The sequence below is a fragment of the Colletes gigas genome, unplaced genomic scaffold, assembly GCF_013123115.1.
Source record: "Colletes gigas isolate AHSC1104 unplaced genomic scaffold, ASM1312311v1 Colletes_gigas_Sc00007, whole genome shotgun sequence".
Classification (NCBI taxonomy): Eukaryota; Metazoa; Arthropoda; class Insecta; order Hymenoptera; family Colletidae; genus Colletes; species Colletes gigas.
The window spans coordinates 3,616,363-3,641,469 of NW_025106636.1; the positions used below are offsets into that span (position 1 = coordinate 3,616,363).

The window sequence follows — 25,107 nt, forward strand, 5'->3', positions numbered from 1 at the left end:
ATTGAATTCTTCTTCTAGAGCGAAGTATAACTGTATAGAGTAATAGAAGAAGGTTTGAGATACGTAGAAATAGTGGAAGAAGAAAGGCTGAGAGGAGACGAAGAAAACAGGAGGGAAGTATGTGATGAATTGCTTGAGAGATGACAATCTAAGAATATTTGGACAGGAAAAAGAGTTGCAACTGTTCTATAGTAAAATTTAAAAAGACGTGAAAGAAGAAATACTGAGAGAAGACTAAGGGAAGAAGGAATCTGAATAGAAGCCTGAGAGAACTCAAAGATAAGAAGAAGAAATATAGCAAAAGAAGAATAGAGGGCCTGAGAGGTAAGTCTAAACGAAGAGATAGGGAAGTAATGAAGTAGTAAAATAGTAAAAGAAGAAGTCTATAGGAAGATCTAAGTCTATCAGAAGAATAAAAAGAGATCAGTCTAAGAATTAGTATAATTACAGAAGCTCTAAAGAAGAAATTTAGCAACCCTGACAGCCTGACCGATATTTAAAGAAGAAAAGGGAGATTTAAAGGCGTCTCAGAAAAGTTAAGAAGAAGCTCCGTGAGAAGAGTAATATACTATGAGGGAGAATTAATAGCAATGTAAAAGAAGAAATCTACAAAGAGATTTAAATCTACGAGATGTATGGATGAAGAAGTGCATAGCGGTACGATAAATCTCAGGAGACTCAGAAAGAAACCGTACCAAGGATCGCATAAACTTCGATGCTACTTGAAGACGTTACTTCACTCTCTCAAGACTTTCGAGTCGGTTCCTAATGGCTCAATATAATTTAACGCTTTCGCAGCCATTAAGCGAAGGTAAAATCTCCATCAAAGAGCTTATGGCTAATCGTAAAGCTGCCAGAACGCGGATGATATAAAAATCGTGGAAACGTGCGTTCGAGTTTCATGGAAGACACACATTTTCCTTCTTCGCTTCACTTCGTTTTTAATTTTTAAGGACAATTGCATAGTGAATATTCGAAAAGATGTGAACTCGCTAGCATGGTACAGTGAATTCCGTACAGTTAGTCGCTGGATGAAGTGAATTTTTGTGTCGGTGTCGTTGCAACGAATTAACGAACACAATGGCGGGCACCGGTGTGAGTGTAGGTGGCGCTGGGATGCTGAGAACTAGACGCAGAGACGTAAGCGTGAAACCAAACAGGAAACTCGACCGGAAGTCCTCGAGGGGGATGATATATGAGAACGAGGAACTGAGATTGAGAACTATTCACATCAACGCCGAAGTGGAACAAGGTAAAGCAGAGAGTTTTCAGGCACTGAGCACGCTTTGCAAGATCATTTTTGCATGAACGCGAACGTCTGTATGTTTTTGCAATTGTAGGAGATACGATGAGATTTTTGAATTGTTGAAGGCGTTATAGATTGTGTCAAATATTTATAATTTATACAGAGCTCGTATTGATTCACAGTAATCCTCGCTTTCAAGTAACAGAATCATTTTGTCTATTGTTTATATTTTATTTATAAAGAAACACTATTTGATAGTAGAAAAAATATAGGTTATTTCAATGGTGAAAAATCTGGAGATTAATGGCGATGATAAGCCGCTAGGAAATTTAACGCGGAAAGCGTGGCAGGCCTGGCTCCCCAGTTGTTCCCGCCACAAATAGCCACCATCGTACACTAGATCCGCGCGTCGAATACGCAGCGAACTATTTTCGAAACTTGGCCAAACGCGCCAAGTTTGTCCTGCCGGCTAGGCCAGTAGTTCCAGCCAGTCGTCTTGTTGCACGCGAATTTTGCAACATCATTCTTCAAAAGTTTTACGGTAAACTTCCACTCCGGACCGCCTTTAATCTCAAAAACACAGTCTACCACAAGTTTCGTGCAAATAAACCCGAAGATAGAGCATTTTAAATTCCAACTAGGGCAAACATTCGATCGTGGTTTTCACAGAATTTGTTTCGTAAAATTTTCGAAAAGTCGATTATTGTGGAAGGGGGGAAAGTGTGCACAGTATTTTGATGGATTTGGTGACTTTTCTTGGTGGACTTTGGAGCTTACAACGATGGTAAGTTTTTAGAAGAGATCCAAAAAAAAAAATTTAATTTATTAAATTATTAAGAACTTTTTAATGAATTATTCGAACGAAAAAATCTATATGCTGAGGTATAGAGTACGATAATAATAATAGCAGTATATCTTTATTGCATCAGCCTTGTGTAAAGTATGAAACGAAAGATCGAGTGAAGCATAATGCATAAAAGTGAAGATAAATATACATTCGCGGTGCAAAGGCACATTTACATGCCGTTAATAACCTAACCTCAATGATAAAAGTCTTCAATATGGGAAACTTGATCGGTCGTTCAGTTTCAAAATTGAAGAATCAATTTCTATTGGAAAATGGAGCTCCGAATGGAAGAAAGAAAGGTCAAAAGTCACGAAAATAACGAAGAAACAGGTGACGACAGTGGAAGCATTTGGAACGCGTTGAATATTATTCGAGAGGCGAAGAAACTCGAAAAGCCGGCGATTTTCTCGAAATTTGTTTACCCCCGAAGCCAAGAAAAGCTTTGTTATGTTAGTCATCCCCTCCCCCCTGCCCCTCTGCATATCGCGTGCTCCCTCGAAGCTCTAGAAACCCAGATGTCGTCTCTATACGGATTCTTAGAGAGCGTTCCTCCGCGAAGCACGCGGAAATGTGTTTCGAAACTCAAAACAGTTTCGACGTAGGGATGAAATGTTGACGTAGCGCATGATCTATTAAAGCTTCCCAAAGCTCGATGTGTTTCGACAGAAAATTGAATCCACACCGAGCTCTCTAACTTTCGTCGTAATTCCCCTCGTTTGATAAATAGACGCGGCAATCAAACGAAAGGATTACTCGGCTAGGATTAAAATTATTTGGAAATTTTTGTTCCATGCTTTTTTTTACGCAGAACTGTGAAACGGAGTTTCAGACGTGACGTGAAGTTCAAAATTCCGTTTTAGTAATAAATAAAAACACAATTTGGGAGTACTGTTCGTTCCTGCTAATTAAATTACTGGATTCCGTCAAGGATCGTCAAGATAAATTTTTCTATGTTCTAATGACCGCTAGGATCGAGCCACAATTTCCCCCCGCGTCCATTTTTCAACTCAAACGCTGAAATACCGAGATAATTAAATCAGCTCGCCCGGAAAAAAGCAGGAAAAACAAAAACATTTCGTTAGCCACGAGGCCGGAACTTTTTCCCCTGAGCTTTTGACAGACGCGGCTAGGGAACAGTGACGCATTAAAGGACCATCTGAAGGGAAAATGTGTGTCTGGCTCTGGCAACGAAACGCGGATTTTTGTATCTATGCAACTGGACAATCACTTTGCTACAAATCTTCAAACAATCTCGTTGTTGGTACATCGTTCTCCGTTTTAATTATTTACTTCATTCACACAGATATAGCACAGTTTATAGCGTCTGCTATAAATCGATTTGCCAACTGAATCATATTTTGAATACTTTTTTTGTCGATCGCGTTCCAGGTTGCTGAATCGTCTTAAATTAAATGTCACGTTTCTCTAACGCTCTGCTCTACTGTGCGTCGCGTCCAAAGTGTCACTCACTCGTGAGAGCCAATCACGGTCGATCCAACGGTCAGCTGACCGCTCAAGGCCACTCGAGCGTCACCGCCCAATCGCGTCGGTCCGTTCACCCCGCCCCTGCCGCGTTTGATCTTTTCGCGGAAACCCGCAGCCCACCGGAATTATTTCGAGCCGTTCGTACGATCGAACCCCTCAAATTTTTTCGAACTACTTGAAATACTCGAGCACAACCTGCTCTCTTCCACGCGTTGTATCGACTCTAGTCGCCGGGCTATCTGCACCTGCATCGGTCAAGCAATTTCAACGAGGGGGGGCCTGTTTTCTGGTCGTCGCGTAAAAGCCAGACGCCGCGCACGTCACGTCCGATTATTTTCAGGCGTTTTTAAATGGCTCGACAGATTACACGCCAGAGACACGACGAAAACAAGTTGTGTCTCGATAGCAAAAAAAAGAAATCATCGGAGAATGCCTTCGAGGCCAATCCTTTCCCACGAGCGATGATTTCCAAACGTGTCCTGTACTAAATGATTCTTTACTTGCTGAAATATTTCGAAATTATTTTTATATCATTATAAAACTGTTGTTGTATAAAGATAAACCACAATTGTGATGGTCTCGCTATATAAAAATATAGATGCTCTAGAAACAAGACATACATAAATCTATTATAGATTGCCAATAAAAGCAATTGTGGTGAGTTTAGCATATAGCTTGTTTAGAGTTCACCACAATTTTAATATAGCAGAACTATCATAGCATTGTGATGATCTCGATAGCAGATTACAGTTCTATTCTCCAAAAAGTACCACCACCCCCAATGAATCAAAGTCGACGAAAAATAGTCGAATGATGCAAACAGGACTAAGAGCACCCTAAAACTTCCGTCTCCGAGCAATGACCACGTCTGAGAAGCTTTTTGCTGATCGAACCACCAAGGAAAACCACCCTAACTGTTTAGCTGCGAGACCGCCGTGGCGGCCCGCGCCAGGAATCCCCAGGAACCTTCAACATTTCCGTCCACACGTGACGAAAGAATCTTCCTCGAAGCGGGCCCGGCACACCACCAGCCACTACAAAAGATTTAAATAGTCGCGCGCGCGGGCGAGAAAGAAGGCGGCGGTTCGAAAGGAGAGGGCTGCCAGGCATCGGCGAAGTTGTAGCCTTCGGCGAACTAGTTTTGTCCGACGACTCAAAACGACCAGCATGCTATGCTCTTTTACCGAGAATCTTCGTTTTTTTCGAACGGACGACCCACCGCGACACCGGAAGACTTCTTCTGAGAAAACGCGATCTCGCGGAATCTTGTTCCTTGCTGTTCCGCCGATGACAATTTCAACATTTCGAGCGAATTTCACGCACTTTCGTGCCCGCGAAGGACTTCTGTGACAATTGTGATGTCAGTGAGAGGCATTTGTGAACTTGAACGAGGATTGTGGCAACCACAAATTGTTTTTGTGACGTATTGTGGCGTTTTTTTATGATTATAGTCACTATAGAGGACATTTGTGACGATTATAGCACTGTTGAATCCCTTTGTGACAACTGCATCCGACGCTAAATGGACCCTGTGATGATTATACTGTGGTTGAAGCACTTTCGTGACAATTCTACTGTCTGTGAAGGATCATTATGACGATTGTACTACCGATGGGGGACTTTGTGACTATTGCACTCTCTCTCAATCGCTTTTGAGACGATTATACTGTCAATGAAGGACTCTTGTGATTGTAGAATTGCAGAAAATGTTGTGATGCCAATAACTTGGGTTGTGGACTTTTGTGATAGTCATAGTATCAATAAAAGACGACTGTGAAGATTAAAAAATTGTCAATGTGGTATATTGGGTTGACCCATGGTGATCTATGTGATCTTGTTCCTCTATGAAAGCTTTCCGTGTTTTGTTTACGTCTGACACTTTGCCATTTCCATTGCTAGAAGCTCCGAGGACTTAGCGAACAGTTTTATGAGATTCCAGATTTATGGTAGACAAAACAAACGTTTTAACGATGGTCGCTAGCTTGGATCCTTTGATATTGAAGATTCATGTGATCTTTTTCTCTGAGAGATACCCACGTGGCTTTAATTTAATTGCGAGAGATGTATAAATAGAGTCTTTTGGGAGTTTACAAATTTATGAACTTTGTAGACGATTTATTAATTCGTAGTTGGAATTTGAATGTTGGTAGATAACTCAAGGTAGAACTCGAAGATTTATTCTGGGAAAGCTTGGCAGAATAATTTTATGCAATTAATTCCTCGTATCAAAGTAGTCGACTGTTCTCAGAAAAGTTGCAGCATAAATAATTATGCCGTCCAATTCTGGGTACAGTTGAAATTCTGAGAGATCAAAATTGATGCACTCTTTCTCGAGATCAGAGGAATTAATAATTCTCCGATTGAAATACAAGGAATTATGATGTCATAATCGAAAGTTGAAATACTGAGAGGGCATAGAGCTTCCATATTCAAGTCTCAACATCAGAGGAGTTGAAATTCTGAGAACTGTGTCGTCAGACTCTAACAAAAGTTGAATTCCTAAAAGGATAAAGCTTCTATCCTCAATTCTCAACATCTCAGATAAGTTGACATTCTGAGAAGCCTCTTCTGCTCTAGTTTCACAAGCTGAATTTCGAAAATGTTGAAACTCTGATATCACAGATTCAGAAATCTTCAACAAAATTTGAAACTCGAACAGAGTCAACAAACTCTACGAAAAGTTGAAATTCTGATAGTTGAGAGCTCGTGTACTCAACTCTGAAGATCAGAGAGTTCAGAAAAGTTGAAATTCCTCAATCAACGACGCGAGAAGCTATCGATTTCGGTGAACCCAAGTGAGAACCCGGTGTCAGATCACCCAAGTTATCAACTCCTGTCAGAGATTAGAGCCTCGAATGGCTCCCGGCGCCTTGGAGCTAAGACGCGCTAATAGTGCAACATTCGCCAAACGCAGTGCGCTTCGATCCGGAGATTTAGAGCAAGGACGCAGCGTCACTAAGTAACTTTGTTTCGACGTCGGGCGAAATGAATGGGTTGCACGTTGCCGTGAGATCGACGATCCATCAGACGAAACTGCATATTCCTCGGTCGTTCGTGCGAGAGGATATCGCGTGCACCGTTCACGGAATCCGCAACGCGATGACGTTCAGGTGCGCCGTTAGGCGTGCCTTATTCGTTGACGATGCGCTCGCTGGGATTATTTAACGACTTTTACCGCGGTATGACTTCGTCCCGTATCCTACGGATGTAAATCAAGTGTTCGTCAGCTCGTTGTCGGGGCTGCGCGAGGCGTTTTGGAACGGAGAGATGGACAGACAGAGGCAACCACCATGCAGAGAAGAGAACGGGGAAGAAGCAGGCAGGATGAAAAAGGGAGTACGTTCGAAACACTTACCTCTATGGTTCGAGAGTATTCGGTATTTCTTTCGTACGAAAACATTAAAAATTGTACGAGTTGCAATGAATCCAATGAAGGATCTTTCTGAGAGTATTATCAACGAATTGGTGAGCTTCTCCCGATGAAAATGAGCCCAAACACCACCCTCTTTTGACCACTTGTAACTACACGTTCTGCCAATCGATTCTGAGAATGTATAGTAGGAAGAAAGAGAAAGTAGTCCTGAGAGAAAATACGATTTCTATTAAATTAGACGTTTTAATAGACTTTATGAGCAAAAATTATTCTACAATGTCCACATACTACTTACCCGGTCCTGTTAACCCGAGTCTATTTTTCCCTGCTTCGTACTATACATGTAATCAAAAATAGTCCGAATGTGGTCGTGTTTGGACTCATTCTCATCGCGAAAATGTCACCGATCCGCTGACAATATTCGCACGAGGGTGCAACGATAAATATAAAATATTTATATTTAATATTCTACTTCTATATTCCAGTTAAACAATTGGAAAACTGTTTCAATATTTTCTCAAAAGGCCTAACGTTTCTTTTCTTCTCCGCGAATCGTACACCTGCCGCGTTTGTTCTTCAAAAGACCTCCTGTTCGCTCGTTTCTCTCTCGGGAGAAGAAACAGGCCGCAACGCGGAAAACCGTACGAACTAATTCGGAAAAACTGCAGGATACGCTTGAAAGTGCAAGAAACTGGCTTTCATGCTCGGCCTAACGGCGCTCGCCTCGCGAAGACGCTTTATGGAAAAAGTTTTTAATATTCTCTCTGCTTCGTTCCACCCTCCCGCCCCTGCCTCTATCCTCGTCTCGACATCCGCCAGCGAAAAAACGAGGACACGATAATGACCACGGGGCACAGGTGGATATGATTTTCGCTGATAGAATCTACAAGCCTTCTTCTTCTTTCCCCGACGAAAGAGATATCATTTGATCGTGAACAGGGTGGGGGCAGAGGGTGAAATTTCCCGTGGAGAAAAATGGAAAGCGTGCCAGGGGAAAAAAGGGGATGAAAATAGTCGCGAATACGACGGAATTATCGTTTGTTTCGCGATATTGGAATCTTCGGGGGTGCATCGGGACGAGTGCAACAAGAATTCACGCGTTTATTTTTTGTTTTACGTGCAAATATTTACCGACAACAGTAACGCAGACTCCATTAGGCGTCCATTAAGCAGTGAATATTAAAAAGTACAAAAATAAAGTAAAATTATAAATGTACGAGGACGAATAAGGAAGAAAATTATTTTGCTTTGGTGGCTGTTTGGACAGCTGACAAATCCATCATGTTCTTTTCGTAAAAAAAGAAACCTTTCTCGAATCGAACAGCGAAATTATGTTTGCTTTTTGTTGTTAAAATTTGTTGATAGATCGTGAAAGCTCTCTGCGCGTTTCGAAGTATCTTTCGAAGTCTGCGATTCATTCGGGAGCATTTGTTTCGTTCGACGGCTGTTTAGACAGACCGATATTTTTGAGGAATTTTTCTAGAAATAGAAATGCAAAATTTTGTGGAATTTTCGTGCGTTGATATTAGAATTTTGGTATGATTCGTACAGACTGATCTTTTAGGTGTTTCGACCATCTTTACTCATATAATGATACAGGTCAAGACGTTGAATATCGATCGAAGAATACAAATATCTCTCAAGAATCTTTCCCGCGGAATATCGGAGAACAGAAACCCTCGAGCGAGTCACGCCATAATTATATCAGAGTTTTAACGTAATTATCTGTTATAATTAACTTCACTGGAGCTTATTACCGGGCGGTACTAATAGCAACTCCCGCTGCGCTCTAAATAATTTCGAGTGCATTAAGCAACATTTATTTTAATTCAACGAACGCTGAACGACCATTTCTCAAGTTTGAGGAACTCTCATTTTTGCAGAAGTCATTAACAGACTTCGTGAAAGTTTTAAAGAGAAAACTTTACTCGGAGAAGTCAGCGATCGTTGAATTTACGAACTCACGTGAACGTGAGTACGGCCAATTAGACGAAGAAAAAATATTTCCATAATAATTTCGCCCAGTAATTGCAATTCGTTAGAGGCACACTCCGTTCTCTGGATACGAAAATAAACAATGATGGTTTATGTGTTAGCGCGATGAGCTTTCGTGCAATGCACGGGGCCACCCGCTGCACTTGCAGCCGTGTTGCGAAAGCACGTGACTGCGCCAGCAAAATTAGCATACGCGGGGAAAACGATCCGGCGCTACGATCGCCAGAAACGCGAGTTGACAACGCGACAATGAACCGCTCCCGAAGAGGAAGTTTCGCAGCGCCGGAAGAGGCCTCGCCGCGCTCGATCGTCCGTGAGATACGTAGCATCATTCCATCCGCGGGAAAACGCCGTGGTTTAAATTCGACGGATGCAAGACAGTGAGTAATTACCGTGTGTCAAATTGCCGGTGGTTTAATTTTACGCTTGAACGTTGAAAGAGTGGATAGGATAAATTAAATCACGTCCATCTTGGTTCAGAAGACTTTAATCCCCGCCGTGGGATTTTACCAGAGTCAAATTATTTGTTCCTAAATTTATAAATGTATACTTAGTCCGTAAGACGTGTAGTGAATAACGAGTGAACTCGAATTTTATTTTTTGGTACACGAGGAATAAGTGTTACTGATCATTTTTGGTAATAAAAATAAAGTGAGTGGGAATTGTAAAAAAGGATAATTTCGAAGAGTTTGTTGTTTAAAAATTTAGCCTGAGGGTGGTTGAAATTAGTTGTAACGTGTTTCGAGGTACCTGATTAGGTTTCGTTAATTATCCTGGTGGAACGTCGCGCAGTCTTGAATTAGTAAATTGAAGGTCTTCGTAGTCCTGAACAGAAGCACGATTGTAATCTTGCCAAGAGCGAGGAGACGTTATAATATTGTGACGGGGACTAATTTTAGCGACAATGGGAATGGGTTTTTCGCCTAACGCGATTAGTCATCGGCTAACAACCCACCAAATTGCAAACGAGCTACGAATCCAGTACGGAATTATTATCAAACTATCTTTAAACGACTCGTGTTATACACTTTTATGTTTTCAAAATATCTCATACATTGCAATTCTAGTGGCATTGAACTTACCAATTCTTAATTTAAGAATAACGTAATTCTAGATTTATTGAGCCTAGTGGTAGTTGAGGCATCAATGGATTCGATTTTTTCAAGTTCAATATCGTATTGCTCTTGAAAAACCACCAATTAACAAAATTTCCAAGCAACCAAGTATCAATCTACGAATTTTCCAATGAAATTACTAAATCTAAATGCATTTTTCAGTCATTCAAAGACTCATCAACAATTCTCCATCCATCAACTAATCAATCTATAATCAACAAAATTTCCAAGCAATCAAGTATCAATCTACGAATTTTCCAATGAAATAACTACCTTTAAATGCATTTTCCAGTCATTCAAAGACTCATCAACAATTCTCTATGTATTCTCCATGCATCAACGAACTAATATACCAATCAACAAAATTTCCAAGCAATCAAGTATCAATCTACGAATTTTCCAATGAAATAACTATCTATAAATGCATTTTCCAGTCATTCAAAGACTCATCAACAATTTTCCAATGCATTTTCAAATGCATCAACGAATCAATCTACCAATCAACAAAATTTCCAAGCAATCAAGTATCAATCTACGAATTTTCCAATGAAATAACTACCTATAAATGCATTTTCCAGTCATTCAAAGACTCATCAACAATTCTCTATGCATTCTCCATCCATCAACGAACTAATCTACCAATCAACAGAATTTCCAAGCAACCAAGTACTTATTGATGAATTTCTCAATCAAGCAACTATCTCTAGATACATTTTCCAGTGATTCAAAGTGTAATTAACCCTTCTCCAATGCATTCTCCATCCATCAATGAACTAAACTACCAATGAACAAAATTTCCAAGTAATCAAGTATCAATCTACGAATTTTCCAATGAAACAACTACCTCTAAATACATTTTCCAGTGATTCAAAGGGTCATCAACAATTTTCCAATGCATTTGCCATCCATTATCGAACCAATTTACCAATCAACAAAATTTCCAAGGAACCAAGTACTTATTGATGAATTTTCCAATCAAGCAACTACCTCTAAATACATTTTCTAGTAATTCAAAGAGTCATCAACAATTCTCCAATGCATTTTCCATCCATCAACGAACCAATCAACAAAATTTCCAAATAACCAAGCACTGGCTGATGAATTTTCCCAAGCGAGTCTGTTGGTCTCCAAATCCGCGTCGCTGGAAACTAGGTGGCGCGTTGTATACAGCATGCTCGTCATCTTCAAAAATAATTCCGGGTCGCGCAATTGCATCGCAAAACCAAGCAAAAATATCCTCGACCTCGAAACCGCGTTAATTTCACCGCCCTTCGCCGATAAACGAAAAAAAGTGCCGGGGTAACGTCGTGCCATTTCCACGTTCGTTTCCGTTTCCATCGAAATGGCCCGTCTCGATCGCACCCTTTTGGAAACCCGACTCGCTGGCGAAACAGCGCGTCGATTCCGCGCCGCGGAAACGTGACCCTTTTGCCAGTCTTTTGAGCCCCGGCTCGCGTCAAGCGTAAAAACACCGCAAGCTTTTACGAGACGCGAAAGCAACCACTCCAACGGTTGGAAACGCGTTGTCTCTGGCTGGTCGTGTCGAGAGGACTGGTTTTCCCCGCGTTTGAAACCGCGATTCCAAGATGGACAAACGAACGCATTCCGTGTATTCGCCAACCGAGCCTGAAACCCCTTTACACCTCGTCACTTACGTTGCTCGACGAGCATGACTGAAATTCTCCCAAACACACCGAATTTCGAGCATCTTCAAAAGCGCAAACTATCAATTTACGCGACCAAAATCAATTAGAAAAATTAAAAGCATTTATCGCAGGGGTTGATTCTTGTATGGATGAGATCAAAATTAAGTTTGAGATAATTAATGTAACGGTGAAATATATCGAGAACATTCTTTAACGGGAAAATAAATTTTGGAAATTAGATGGGAAGAAAAATTTTTGAACCTTCATTTAATATGGAGGAGAAGTTTAGCTGAGTTTTAAAAGAATTCGATGCAGTTAGTTCTTGTTACAAGAGAATGGTGGGCGGTACGATAGTATTTAAAACAATTACCCTCCCGGTAAGAACACAAATATAAATTACATTTTTCATGTTTCCCTCCGGACTACCACGAAACAGTTTATTTTCTTACAGCGGTCGTTATTTACAGTGAACACCGACTATTACGCAAATTGGTCAGTCCGTACGTACCGGTTTGATCTTAAAGTATGGTTTGTTGATAGATAAAATGAGTCATTTTTAGGAACGTGTATTTTGGAAATAAATCACCGCGCGAAATCCAAAGTTGACATCACTATTTGTTAATCTTTAAGCTATAAATATGTATCGTCAGAATTTAGGGGAGATCGAGGAAAGATTATTAATTCCTACGGACGTAGCTGTCGTCGATAGAATTATTCAAAAAGAGAATAGAGATCTTACGAACGAAAACGTTCGAATTCTGTCTAAAAAAAAAAAGTGAAACCATAATAATTCTCGTACCATAGGCAGACGGTTTTCGAAACAGCGTGTAAAATTTCAAACAAAATGATTCATTATATCCTCAAAGTTTTTACCAAAGCTAGGCCAAGAAAAGTTGTTCCGAGAAGAACGGCTTTAAAGTTTTAAGTTGTATTCTTTGGCGCGTGCACTGTTCTCTCGAAGAGGCTATAACTTTTTTAAACCTTCGAATATCGTCATAAAATTTTACGGATGTAATTTTAGGATCTCAAGGTCCTAGAAAATGCAATAGATAGACAAATCAAAGACCAGTTATTCATTTAAACAAAACTCTAGAAAATATTTTCGACACATTCTTATATGTTTTTTTGGTAATTATTTATTAATTATGTTATAGAACTCAATATTCTAAGCAAGTTTATATTTGAAAATCGTTGAGGTGCCCCCTAAAGTAAACAAATATCGTTCTTTATACTAACTTCCTAGGTCGGTTATTATGCGATGGAAGGTTAAAAATTCAGGAAGATAGTCAGTTCAGGATATAATTATCGCATTTGCATACGCTTTAAATGCATAAAATCCACGATCTACTAATTAACATTCGGGGCAACGTTCCCATTCTAACCTCAAAAGAAGCGTGGCGGCCATCTTGGCTCCTCGACCCGCCGGCCAATTACAATTCAAATTGGCCCGTTTCCCCAGACTAGGGAATCGCGAGGCGCCTCGAAAGCCCGGCATTAGGTTCCCGATAAGTCGCGTCGTTGGGAATTCGAACGGACGCCGAGCCAAAATAATTCTGTTCGCCGCCGATTCGAAACAGCAACGCCGCGCGCCCGCACGGGGTTTCCAATGGGGGACTTCCCCTCGAATTTCCGGGCGCGTTTAGGCGAGAAAGTTTATTTGCAAGTTCGCGACGAAATAATTTCGCGCGGGCGGCCAGAAAATAATAACGGGAGGCGGTCGATTTCAAATTCACCTGGGAACTTCGTAGAGTGGGGGAGGCGTTTAATGCGCCGGGGGATAATAGAGAGTCGAGAGTTTCGCTCGAAAATTTATAGCATCTGTTTCTCGCGAAAGCGCGCGATAACGAAATTGTCGCTCGAGGTCGAGGACTCCGTCAATGAGAACGCCGTCGAACGATAAGATTTTGTCGTTTTACATCGCCTCGACTCTCCCCTCCCCCTATCGAATCTGGCTCCAAACGTTTAGGCGTTTGTCTCGGAACTTGAATTACTTTTTGAGAGACTACTTTAGTTTACAACTTCGAAATAATATTCTATTCACGCTCATAAATTATTTCAATTATTATTAAATTATTATCAATAAATAACACTGAATTTTCTCGACCACGTTCGAGTCTAAATGTGGTGGAGATAATTCGAGCGTAAAAAATTTATTTGACGTTCCCGGAGATATACAACCCCACGCTCGTTGTTTTCGTGTGATTTTTGTTTCGTGAAAACCGAACCGCGCGGCTGCCAAGATCGTAAACGTTCAGTTTCTAGTCGTTCGAGTCCCATTGCAGAAAATGTCGCAGGGGGGGATCTTAAAGCGGAGAGAAAAATGGGTTCCACTTTCGTGGCTGGTGTTTGCGTTCCGCGGTACGCGAAACGTGGCTAAACGTTCAATGAAAGCATCGCCGCGCGACACTTTACAAACGTTTTCCATGAACGCGTCGTCTCGGTCGTCCGAGCTCCGGGGCTCCACGCGGTTAAAAATACCAGCGATGGTAATTATTCAAAGGCATGCAAGTGGATATTTTGACATGGTCATGCACAGCGACGACGTCATCGAGCGTTCTATGGAACTCCGTGTCCGGGAATACATATCTCCTCTACACGGTGGCTCGTTCCAACCAGATTCCCCTAAAAGCGAGTTTTCACGAAATATTTTTTAATCGCAATATAAATACTTCCATCAAAATATACTAAAGAATCTTTCCTCAAATGGCTAGATTAAATTCCCTTTAAAGATTTCTTTGTTTCATGTAAACCCGCCTTATCATTTTTCCCCTGATCGAATATAGCTGATTTATAATTTATTTTTTGGGGGGGAAATTACTAAGTGCTTTAATCTGTAACTTTGCTCAAATATTTAGTCATTCTTACAGAAGAATTATCAATTTTAATGTGAGAGATGAATTAATATTTTTAAAGTTATAGGTTAGAACAACGATTTTGGTCTATATTTTATAGAACATGAAAATGCTGAGAATAAGACACGAAATGCGAACGTAATCCCCGAAAAAATGGAGTAGCAACCTTTCTCGGAGACATCGCGATAAAATCTGTTAGCATTGACATTTTCTACCGGGACACCCTGTACACCCGCGACGGCGATAATTTAGTGTCAGAGCTCTAGTGGCCGTAAAACTCGCGCGTGCAGGAATACCTCGAAGCCTGTCTGCCGCTCGAAACCATAAACAACGATCTCTTATTTCGACGACGCCGGCTACGCCTATGTCTGTCGTTCCAGCGTCGTTTCTCACAGTTTCAGCCGGTTACCCGGGTACAATCGCAATATTTGCAAACGATAAAAACTACCATCTAGGCCAACAACTGCTATCCCTAATGATGGCATCACCTGTCGGATGGTTCGCGAGCTACGTGGATTTCAATTCTGGCCGATGAAAGTAACGCGATGGCGTACAGCAGGAAACCGAATGTCGTCCGCGAGCATCGAAACAGGAAATATCCGAGAATTTACGAGCCCTGGAAGTAACCAGTGACTACACGGAACGTTCGTCATTCTGTCAATGGAACAACTGGCCTCGAGGCGATGGTCTAGCGTGTACGCGGCCCCGTTAGAAAAAGTCTAACTACTTGTACCAAACCCCGAAGACAGTCAACGACTCGAGAAACATGGACGACGATTAAATGGATAAAGGGGGACAAAGGTACATGTTTTATGAAGGGACCCGTTCTCCCCTACGGGTACATCTATCAATGTACCCTTTTTAATCATCCGAGAAGCTTGAAACTATCCGGGATAAAAATAGAGAAACGAAAACCACGAAAGAAAATTCAATCACACTGTCAGGTTCCTCCGAAACGTGAAGCTTGCACGTTTTTGACAGTATTATAAGTAAAACAGAGTCAAATGTCATAATAAACACGGGTTCGATAAAAGTATCGTTAATCCAGTTTATGTATACACTTTCACCGTCGTGATTGGTCAGGGCATATACTGTTCGAGTTAATGCCCCCGACTATGGCGCATAAGAGATTTAAGAAAACAAACTAGGAATTTTAATACCTTCTGTAAATTAACCTCAACGCGTAGCTATCATTCGTGGGTGATGGTGAATGGATAGACTCATCATTGTGTAATGGACATGAGAAAATAAACGAGCTACGAGTTAGGTAACAGGGTTCATCAAACTCGACGATCTGGAGGCCTGTGGCTGGTGCTGATCTAGCTACGTGTGACTCTTTTACTTGAAGATCAAATGATTGCCATAAGTGACAACTCGATTTTGATTCCTAGCATCCTGCGACACCTGTATGTTGGTGTGCTTAAAAGAATGAAGATAATGGAATAGGGAGGAATATGATATGAAAGATATTAGGATGAAGTTATAAAGCAAACATGATGACCCTAACAGAAAGAAGACATCCGAAAGACTACAGTTAAACCGGATACAAAAGACCTCCAGACTGAGGGCTCAACACCAACTAAATGACTCCTGCTAATTAGGGTCAATGCCTAGGCAATAAGCCACCTGATCTCATAGCTATACTTTGAAACTTTCAGAGTCCAACTCACACACTAGTACATGCCAAATTGCCTCCAGATCTCCCTGCCAGGTTGTCACTAACAACGTTATCGCACCGTTTCATCAACTTTCATCCCCAACATGAAGATTAGCAAGAAAAAAGCTTCCTAGCTTTACCCATCTCATTTTTAAACTACTTCATCTTGGTTCCGAGTTTCTACCAACCTGGAGGAGGGGTTATTCGAAATAAAAATTTTTGTCGCCCACAAGAATCTCAATCCCCCGTTCGTTATTCATCAGGATGCACGATGAGGCGGATTAATCCTCGCGCGGTGGGCGACGAGTTGATTAAGACGAGTTATAAATACGAAAGGTGAGTCTGCATTATGGTAATTGATTTCACGAGTTTCCTCGAACCTCGCCGTGGCCCGATCGCGATAATTTACACGTGATATTCGAGTGATCTAATTTTGGCCGCCGGCAGGCGGTCGTGCCACGTTCGATTACGAGCTTGCGAGCTGCCAGCTCACGGATCGACCGTGTAATTAACCGACAAGTACCTGGAGGATGTCCTGCTACGAGAATGAAAATCATTTCTGCAGATTTCATTCGGCTCTTCGCGCCAAGATAGATCGTGTACACCGAGTCATACGAGCAATGATGGACTGAAATAAAATTAAAATCTTTATGTTAGGGTCTGATAACTACCATTGGTGACTTGTTGTGAAGTGTTCTAATCATGACTTCAGAATACATTAGATACACAACTGACTCATCACTGTATCTGATGACTCTTTCTAGAATTCTCACGATCGTAGCCCCCATTCGGGAACCTTGAAGTCCCCCCACTCAAAACGTCAGCAACGGAGGATCGCGGGGGAACGAAGGGTGCACCGAACGAGAGTTCCACGCTCGTTAATAACGTGGAGCGCGTAAATATTTTTACCTCCGGCGGGCAAACAGGCGCGAACTTCTCGCCGGGGGTTCAATCAGTCGGGCTTACGCGATTTCTTGTTTCCAGCTCAAAGGGAGGAGCAGCCCGCAGGCATTTCCTCCGCGTTCGTTCGTTTGCGTCCGGGACGCAATTTCCATTTTTCAAAGGGCCAACGCGAGGAACCGATGGAAACTTGACGAAACCAAATATGCGTCTCGCAGCTGCTTTGATCAGCTTCTTCCACGGTCGGAGGGCGAGTCACGCGCAGTTTCCTCTCCTTTTTCCATCGAGCATACCCAATCTCAAAGTTAATGTACGTCGTCTCTGTTTATGTACCTCTTCCGGGACGATGCAGTCGCGAGCGGCAAAACACACCCCCCCCTGCCCTCGAGAAATAATTAATATCGTGGGCCGTTGAAAAGGGGTTGACGCTTGTCTTTTTGTTGCGAGCTTGTTATTGAAAACGAAGGCTTTCCGATGAGGATACGCGTCGGTTTCGGCCTTTGGGGGATGCTGCGCGCCGGATCATTGATAATTCGTACGATGTACGCCGCGAACGAGCACGTCTGTTATTTTTCTTTTCCGGGGAAGCGGCTGCGTGTTTTCGTTTTAATTGGTGTTCGTACTCCACGGCATGTTTGTTGTATCGTTACCGACAAATTAATGATGGAGAGTATTGTATCCGGAACGGAATTAGTCGGCTGCTCGAGAACACGTTCTCCCCCTACTTCTGTTTGGTCTCGTTGCTCCGTCTTTACTTTGTGCAAACATGTAGGTGCTCCGGGGGAGGAAAAACTCCTCGGAATTGGGAATCTTTCTGCTGTATAACCAACCCGACTAGTGTTTTCTGAATTGTGAAAACTATTTTGTACTCTACAGTTAATATTTCCACAAAAGATCGTTCAAATTGAAGGGGTACAGTTGGTGTCCATCTCTCATAAGCCCAGAAAATTAATTCGAACACGAAGCCTCGAGAAACGTTCGTTATTCTTGGAAGATACCTATCCTAATCTGCCCCATGAATTAAGGACTCATCCTGCACGATAGGCTGGCGGAATATTGTCGAAGGGTTCAGGGACACCCTGTATGCAACGGTCAAAAAGGATTCCAGACGGATCAGGCGACGATTCGAGCGGGCCCGCGCAATTTGTCGCGGCTGGTAATGCCTTTAAATATCGTCACCGGGTCAGTCGAGATACCGGGCTAATTCCGCGAATTCTTTCGCGCGGTTGCCCGATGAGAAAAGAGAAAAATATCGCGAACGCGCGCGCCCGGCCGATAGAGGCCGCGCGAGCTTTAATAGGATCTAAATAGCCGTCGGTGTCCACGCGGAAAATCCGAATTTATGAACCCCCGGAAGGATTTAATTTATTTAAATTTCCGACCGGCGAGCCTTGCTTTAATCCTGATTTACCACACGGCTTTTCTTGTTACACGAGTACACACACAGCCGCCGAGGCTAACCGAGCTGTTATCACGCGGCTGCTTATAAAATGCCCCTCAAACTGGACCAGGCGTCTCAGCAGCCTTGGGACAGTTATGGAGGCCGTGGAGGACTCCATTTTGAAAGTAGAATTCCTCCTCCGTGCGTCTTTTGTTTGGCAATCTTTGAAAGTCACCTACATGACCTCACAATTCTTTAAAAAGAAACCAAAACCTTCGAAACATTGCTCAAGATGAGCTTCAAGTCAGGTCTGCTCCTAATTCGATCGAAGTTCAGCTGAGTTTCATTACGTTTCTCTATAAAACAATTATAATTTCTGATGTCATCAACAGTGAAACACCCTGTCTAACTACCCACGACACCGAAGCTATATCCCACCTAGTTTACGGGGGACAGTAATAGCGCGAACCCGTCCCAACCGACTAAAGAAACGGTATCTCTATCTCGATCTTCCTGCAGATTGGATTCGAGAAGATCCAGCACGGTTGGAGCGCCCCTGAATCTCCCAAAGCGATAATCTAAGAGGCAATAGCGGGGTGTGCACTTTAAACAACGCAATTGCTCGCTTCCCTTGGCCGTCGCCATGAAATAACGGGGCATTAATCACTTTGAAAGAGGCAGGCACAAAAGGAACAGACCGTACGTCCGGCTAATCGGTCACCTAATCTCCGCGGCGCTGGAACGATCGATCAAAAAAACCGTGCTCGAAACACGACGCACCGTGGAGAAGAACAGAGCCCGCGACATCGCGATTTTTCATTTGTTTCGCAGCCCGGACTCGCCTTTCGTCGGCAAGATTAGGCGCGCTGAAACTTTATTCGTATCTCCGCAGTTAAGTAATTGGAAGGTCTGGGGAGGGGGGTGCACCGGGTGATTTATCAAGGTTCCTTGACGCGTCGAAAGACGAAGGGTTAGAGGGCAGAGATTGCTGCCCGGACTGACCAATGATCGATCGTCCCGATAGGTGCGGAGTGCAGACCGTCTGTTGCCGGCGGGAGGATCGTGATTAAGCGATTTCCGCGAGAAAAACGCCGCGGTGGCGCGAGCCCGGTTACCCATTTACGCGCGCTGGATACATCGTTTCGTCTGGTTGCAGGTCAGAACGACATCAAGAAGCTGCGCAGGGAGAACGAGCAGCTGCGTAGGGAGATATGGAGCCTCCGGGACGAGTACGACAAGCTCGAGGAGATCCTGAAGAGGCAGAAGAGCCGCGAGGGAAGCGAAGAATACGAGGTAGCCGACGAATTCCACCTGAAACAACCCTTAGATACGTTACATTTGGATCGACTGGGTCTGAAAGCTAATTATTCTTGGTACAATCCACCTGGCAGGGGTGGAAACGATACTTGTGATCTATAGATGAGAAATTAAAGCTTAGCTTCCTTTGGCTGATAAACAGTGTCCAGGAGATCTTCCTAAAAAAAAAATTGCGTATGTTAGTTTAGAATATGAACAATTTACAGGTCAGTATAGGTCACTGTGTTTATGAACATATTCTTGTCTAATTTCGTGAGTCCCATTAGCCGGACGAATCTTGACCATCGATCTAAAACACTCTGTAATGAGAACCCATTTACTGAAAATGGGAGTGCTCCGGTGAAACTATGCGCCAGTAGCTGAATAATTACCGTGAGTCCATGCGTCTGCGAAGAAATTGCTATTTGAAATTGAATATCGATCGCACATTAATCTCTCGACTCGCTCTCCTCTGCCCTCAAATTAGAGGCGGTTCAAATTGAACGAGGCTAACTGGAGAAATATTAATAGCTTTATTATCCTTCTATGAGATGCAGCTTAAGCCATCTGGAAAGATCACGGGTCTCGGATAAATTCTCTCGATATTCTCTAACATCTAAAAACGACATAAATAACCTAATAACTCCCAGTTCTTCCAACCTTGTAAATTGCCAGATTTTACAACAACCCCAATTTCAAAGACCCAAATCTCTTTCAGGATCGCTCCGAAGAGGATGAAGATGAACAATCCCAATACTCCTTCGAGCAAGACGAGGAGTTCGAGCAGGACGAGAACGATCAGGACGAGAACAAGAATCTCAACAAAGCCGAGCAACTAGAGAACGCGGAGAACCAGAAGATCTCCTCGGAGAAGATGACCAACAGCGTGCACAGGCTGCACGTGGACTTCGACGACCTGTCGGTGGTCGACGAGGAGGAAGAACTGAAGAAGGAAAAGGAAAAAGGCTCATCGGAAGATGGCCAGCAGCAGAAAGAGGAAAAAGGTCCCCTGCTAATCCTGAAGCCCAGGCACCTCCACGAGAACATCCCCTTCTACCCTGGCACGTACAAACCACCCGAGCTGAGCGGTCCCAGTTACTATGCAGACTGTCCGTTCAAGTTCCCAAGTACCCTGAACCTGATGATGCCTTCAGACGCGACAGAAATGGATTCCTCGTGTCCCATGTTGGACACGGACCCGTTGCTCCCCGTTCCCAGTATGACTGCTCTGAGCATGGACCAGATCAACGATCAGATGTTGCATGCACCGCCTATAGGCTGGCAGAACAACATCATGATTCCTCAGAAGCAGATGACGAGCTATGGAACACCGGAAGCTACCATGTCACCTGAGATGCAGCTGTTCAACGAGATCCATCAGGAACAACAACGACTTGCCTCAGCGGCAGACAGGTTCTCCAACTTCCAGAACTTGCTTTACACAAGGAACGTTGGCCTAAAACAACCAGGCGTCTTTCTCAACTCTTCGCCTTTTGGAGACCCACGTTCTAACGCTGAGAAGGTCGTCGAAAACGGTTGGAGTTTCCACATGGACCCGAAACTGATGTGTTCGAAGGATCAGGGCTCCAGCGACTCGAAGAAGGACGTGGAGAAGCGTAAGCACTTCTTCGCGCCGCTACCTTCGAAACTGAAGAAACGAACCGACGAGCCCTCGCCAACTACCAGCCATTTTGGAACCGCGAACAGCTCCAGCAGTGGCAAGACCGAGTCCACGGTGGTGTCCAAGAACCAATTCGCGTTTCAGAAGGGATCTGCTGACATCTACGTGAACGGAGCTGTGCCCTGCGAGAGCAACGGTCAGAGAAACATGGCGGAACAGAAGACGTTTCTGAGCACGGACAACCTGCTGATCACCGACGACAGATCGAACGCTGGCAACCAACTGACCAAGTCGATGTCGTGCCAGGACCTAACCAGCGAATCCCAGGCTGCCTCGATCGGCCAATCCGATGGCAAACAGCCGACACTGACTCAGAGCGACAACACCTTGGACAACATAACGGATTCTAAGCCGTTCAAGTCGTACTTGAGCGTGACCCTGAAGAGGCCTCGCGTCAAAGTAGCGGTCAGCCCCGAAACTCCAGAGATCCCCAAGCTACCTGCCGTGGACTACCGAATTTTTAAGAACCCTTTCCTACGTACTTTCGACCCAACTTGCAGCTACGCGGACAAAAACAACGTTACCAGGCCATTGTCGGTTCAGGTGAACGACGACAATTTGTGTTACTACCCAACGCACCCTGACGCCTCCACTCTTCACAGAGGAGTCCATCTTGGCGAACGGTACAGGCCCGTCCAACCCGATCAGAATCGTCTTCTGATCCCCTCCAATCAACTGGTCAACGGAAAGCTGATGTCACCGGTGAACAAACACGAGATTCAAGTGACCTCCTTTGAGAAACCGAGTCCCCACACTCTGATCGGCCCGTCGACACCGTACAAGCTCAGCACCCTTCAGAGACTGAACACGAACCCGTATCTGCAGAGTCAGAACCTGTACCAAAACACACCCTTCGTCCCAAGAGGTGGCATGTATACGCAGAGGGGGATGATGTACTATGACAACTTGGCGCTGAAGGTGCCAGTCCAGACGCAGACCTCCATAGACGGGGACTCCCATCACGAGGACGAGCAGACCTTCTCTCACGAGGAGAGTGCACCCACCACACCGAGTGGTCTGCGTCGAAAGAGGATGATCAGGAAGGAGAAGAATGCTGTGATCAAGGAGCAGAAGCCCATGTCGCCGATAGCCCAGAGGAGGCTCAAGAAGCAGAGCAGCTCCACGTCCACGGAGGTGCCGGAGTCACCTGGCAAGGTGACGCGAAAGAAGCCCAGAAGGCTCAGCGTCACCACGACGGTTACGTCAGAGGGCCAGGAGGACAAGCACGAGAGCAGATCGTCTTCGTCGGGCCAGGACTCGCCGAAGAAGGACCAGATCAGGAGGATGTCGTTGTACTTCAACGCGAAGAAGAGGCCCTCCCTGGCGTCCGTGAAGACGGTCAGAAGCGGAAGTTTGGACACCTCGAAAGAGAAGGACGGGATGATGAATTCGGAAAGGGAGAGGACGAACTCCATCAGCAGCAGGGATACGCCTGGCGCCAAGGCGAGGAAGACCAGCACGAGCAGCAACAGCGTACCTTGGTGTGCTTGTTGGGGCAACGGGTGTGTTTAAAATAACCGGTGATCTCGTCAGCGGGAGCTAAAAAAAAAGGAAAAGAGTCAGTAACGTAACTCTGCCTTATCGACGATCGGTCGAGAAATGTACATAGTCGAACACTTGCGAGAGAGCGTAGCCCTCTGGTGGCAAGTGCGGGAAGTGTCGCTCGGAATGGAGTTGAACTTCGGAACACTCGATTCTAGTCAATTTTTAGAGTTTAATGGACGTCGAACGATCGATCATGTCGATATCGAGATCGCGGGTGTAAATTTAGCTCGTAGACTCGATTAGTTCTAGCTTTAACGGTGAGTTATTTATTGTATTGGCGACCCGATCGGCGCCATTTAACTGATTAATGCGAAACTAGTTTCTCGCGTATATCGGGAGATTGATATCGCGAACTTGATCAGAACTTGAGGATATTATGCTGGTAATTAATTTTCGCGAGTTTCTAAGCGAGATAAACCGTCGTCGAGGAATCAAGTTTCGAGCGGCGGCGCGCATTGCGAAACCAGGACCGGACGAGTAATCAAAAGTATGGGTAGCTAAATGAAATATCGACCAGACTACGATACACTCTATGAGGAGCCGTATCGACCTTTGCCGCAAATATAAGGGAACCGCTGCAGCCAATCGCGACGGTCGTAAAAGTAGCAACGACAGAACCAGGACACCATAAACCTGTTACTGTTCAGGTGACGCTCGCTACGGAGGTGGATTCCTGCCAAGAATACGGGAGCGCGGTCTGTTCTCGATATTCAAGGCAGACGTGGATCGAATTAAATTTTCAAAATTAATATTTAACGAGCACACCACGGAGAAGAGACTCACCTCCTAATTACCACTGTGAAAGTTCTTTCGAATCATGGCAGAGGTCGAAGATTATTTTTTACCGATTATTCTTCACGCTGTTCTCGCGTGGGACTACAAAATAAAATGGAGTTCTTACTCTTTCAGTACTAACCATTCGTTGTATGTTTCGTTTATAGCCATAGGAAACACTGTGGAGTGACTATAGTTGTCATCCATGCATTTACTTAGCGTTAATACCATTTGTGTATATATTATCGTTAAATTTGCTTGTTAAGGTTTTTAAGTTATTATCGTAAAATGTAGAAGACGACAGACATTTTGAAAAATTGTAAATATATCATTCTTTGAGCCAAACTCCTGTATATATCCCGTATATTGTTTAAATATAAACGACCACAGTATTTCCCTCCAGTGTGGTTTATTATAATCGGATCAAATTGGTCAACCTCCATCTTTTAAACAGTGGAAGAGGTTAACAGGGAGTCAGAATAGGAGTGGTGGTTGACATGGTTCACAGTGGGAGACGTGACCATGGTCAATCCATTAAAAACCCAACTATAGATATTCAAGGAAAGTATAACCCTAATTTTTTTAAGAGCTTTCGTACAATAACAAAGCTTAAAAAACTATGAAGTAACTAAAGGATTACATATTTGATGGAGTTCTTAAAAAGAAGTTCCACAGTATACTGCACTATCCTAACTTTGACATTAAATATCTCATAAACTATTGACCGTCTGCACCTAAAACCGTACACCATTAGCTTCAGTTTTTAAAGTTCTACCACTATGCAAAAGTTCGTTAAAAAGTCAGCGTTTATACTTTGAGACCTACCCTTAGCCGATTATTCTGACGTCTTAACGATTCGACTTAAATGGCGCGGCGAGTTCAACATGAATTTTCACGTGCCGCGAACGCGTACTGGCTATTGCTACAGATCGTATTTTCACCCTAGTAATTCGCTCTTCCCTATAACTCATCGAATTATTGATTATTCTATGCAACTTATTCTAAGAGCCCCATTTATTAATGGCTCCGCCGAGGGTGGAACTTAAAGGCAAAGTTCGCGAGCATCTTCCGCGTAAACTTCTGAAGCGTTCTGTTCCCGTTAGTCCTCGCCCGTCCGCCCTGCCACCGCTCGCTTTAAAGGGGTTGAAGAGGGAAGAAATTTAAAGAAATCCGGAGAAAGGAACCGACCAAGTAAATTGAATGCACTTATAATTAAACGCGGCGCTTTCTTACGATTCGAGGAGCGAAAGTTTCGGGAGTGGCGATGGAAGACGGTGAAAAACGAGAGAAAAAATCTGTTGAAGTTTTAGGAAA

General features: G+C 43.5%; 1 protein-coding gene across 3 annotated transcripts; it reads left to right on the forward strand.

Moving 5' to 3' along the window:
- The first annotated feature begins 551 nt into the window (after positions 1-551).
- LOC122396160 lies at positions 552-24,148 on the forward strand. Of its 3 annotated transcripts, none has more exons than XM_043394318.1 (3): positions 552-1,252; positions 19,654-19,790; positions 20,512-24,148. In XM_043394318.1, exons 1-3 carry the CDS (start codon positions 1,081-1,083, stop codon positions 22,984-22,986), a joined length of 2,784 nt encoding a protein of 927 aa, XP_043250253.1. In that variant the 5' UTR covers positions 552-1,080; the 3' UTR covers positions 22,987-24,148. The 3 variants fall into 3 exon arrangements, with proteins under 3 accessions (XP_043250253.1, XP_043250254.1, XP_043250255.1); XM_043394319.1 differs by lacking the exon at positions 552-1,252 and adding an exon at positions 5,881-6,914; XM_043394320.1 differs by lacking the exon at positions 552-1,252 and adding an exon at positions 9,240-9,326.
- The last annotated feature ends 959 nt before the right edge of the window (positions 24,149-25,107 follow it).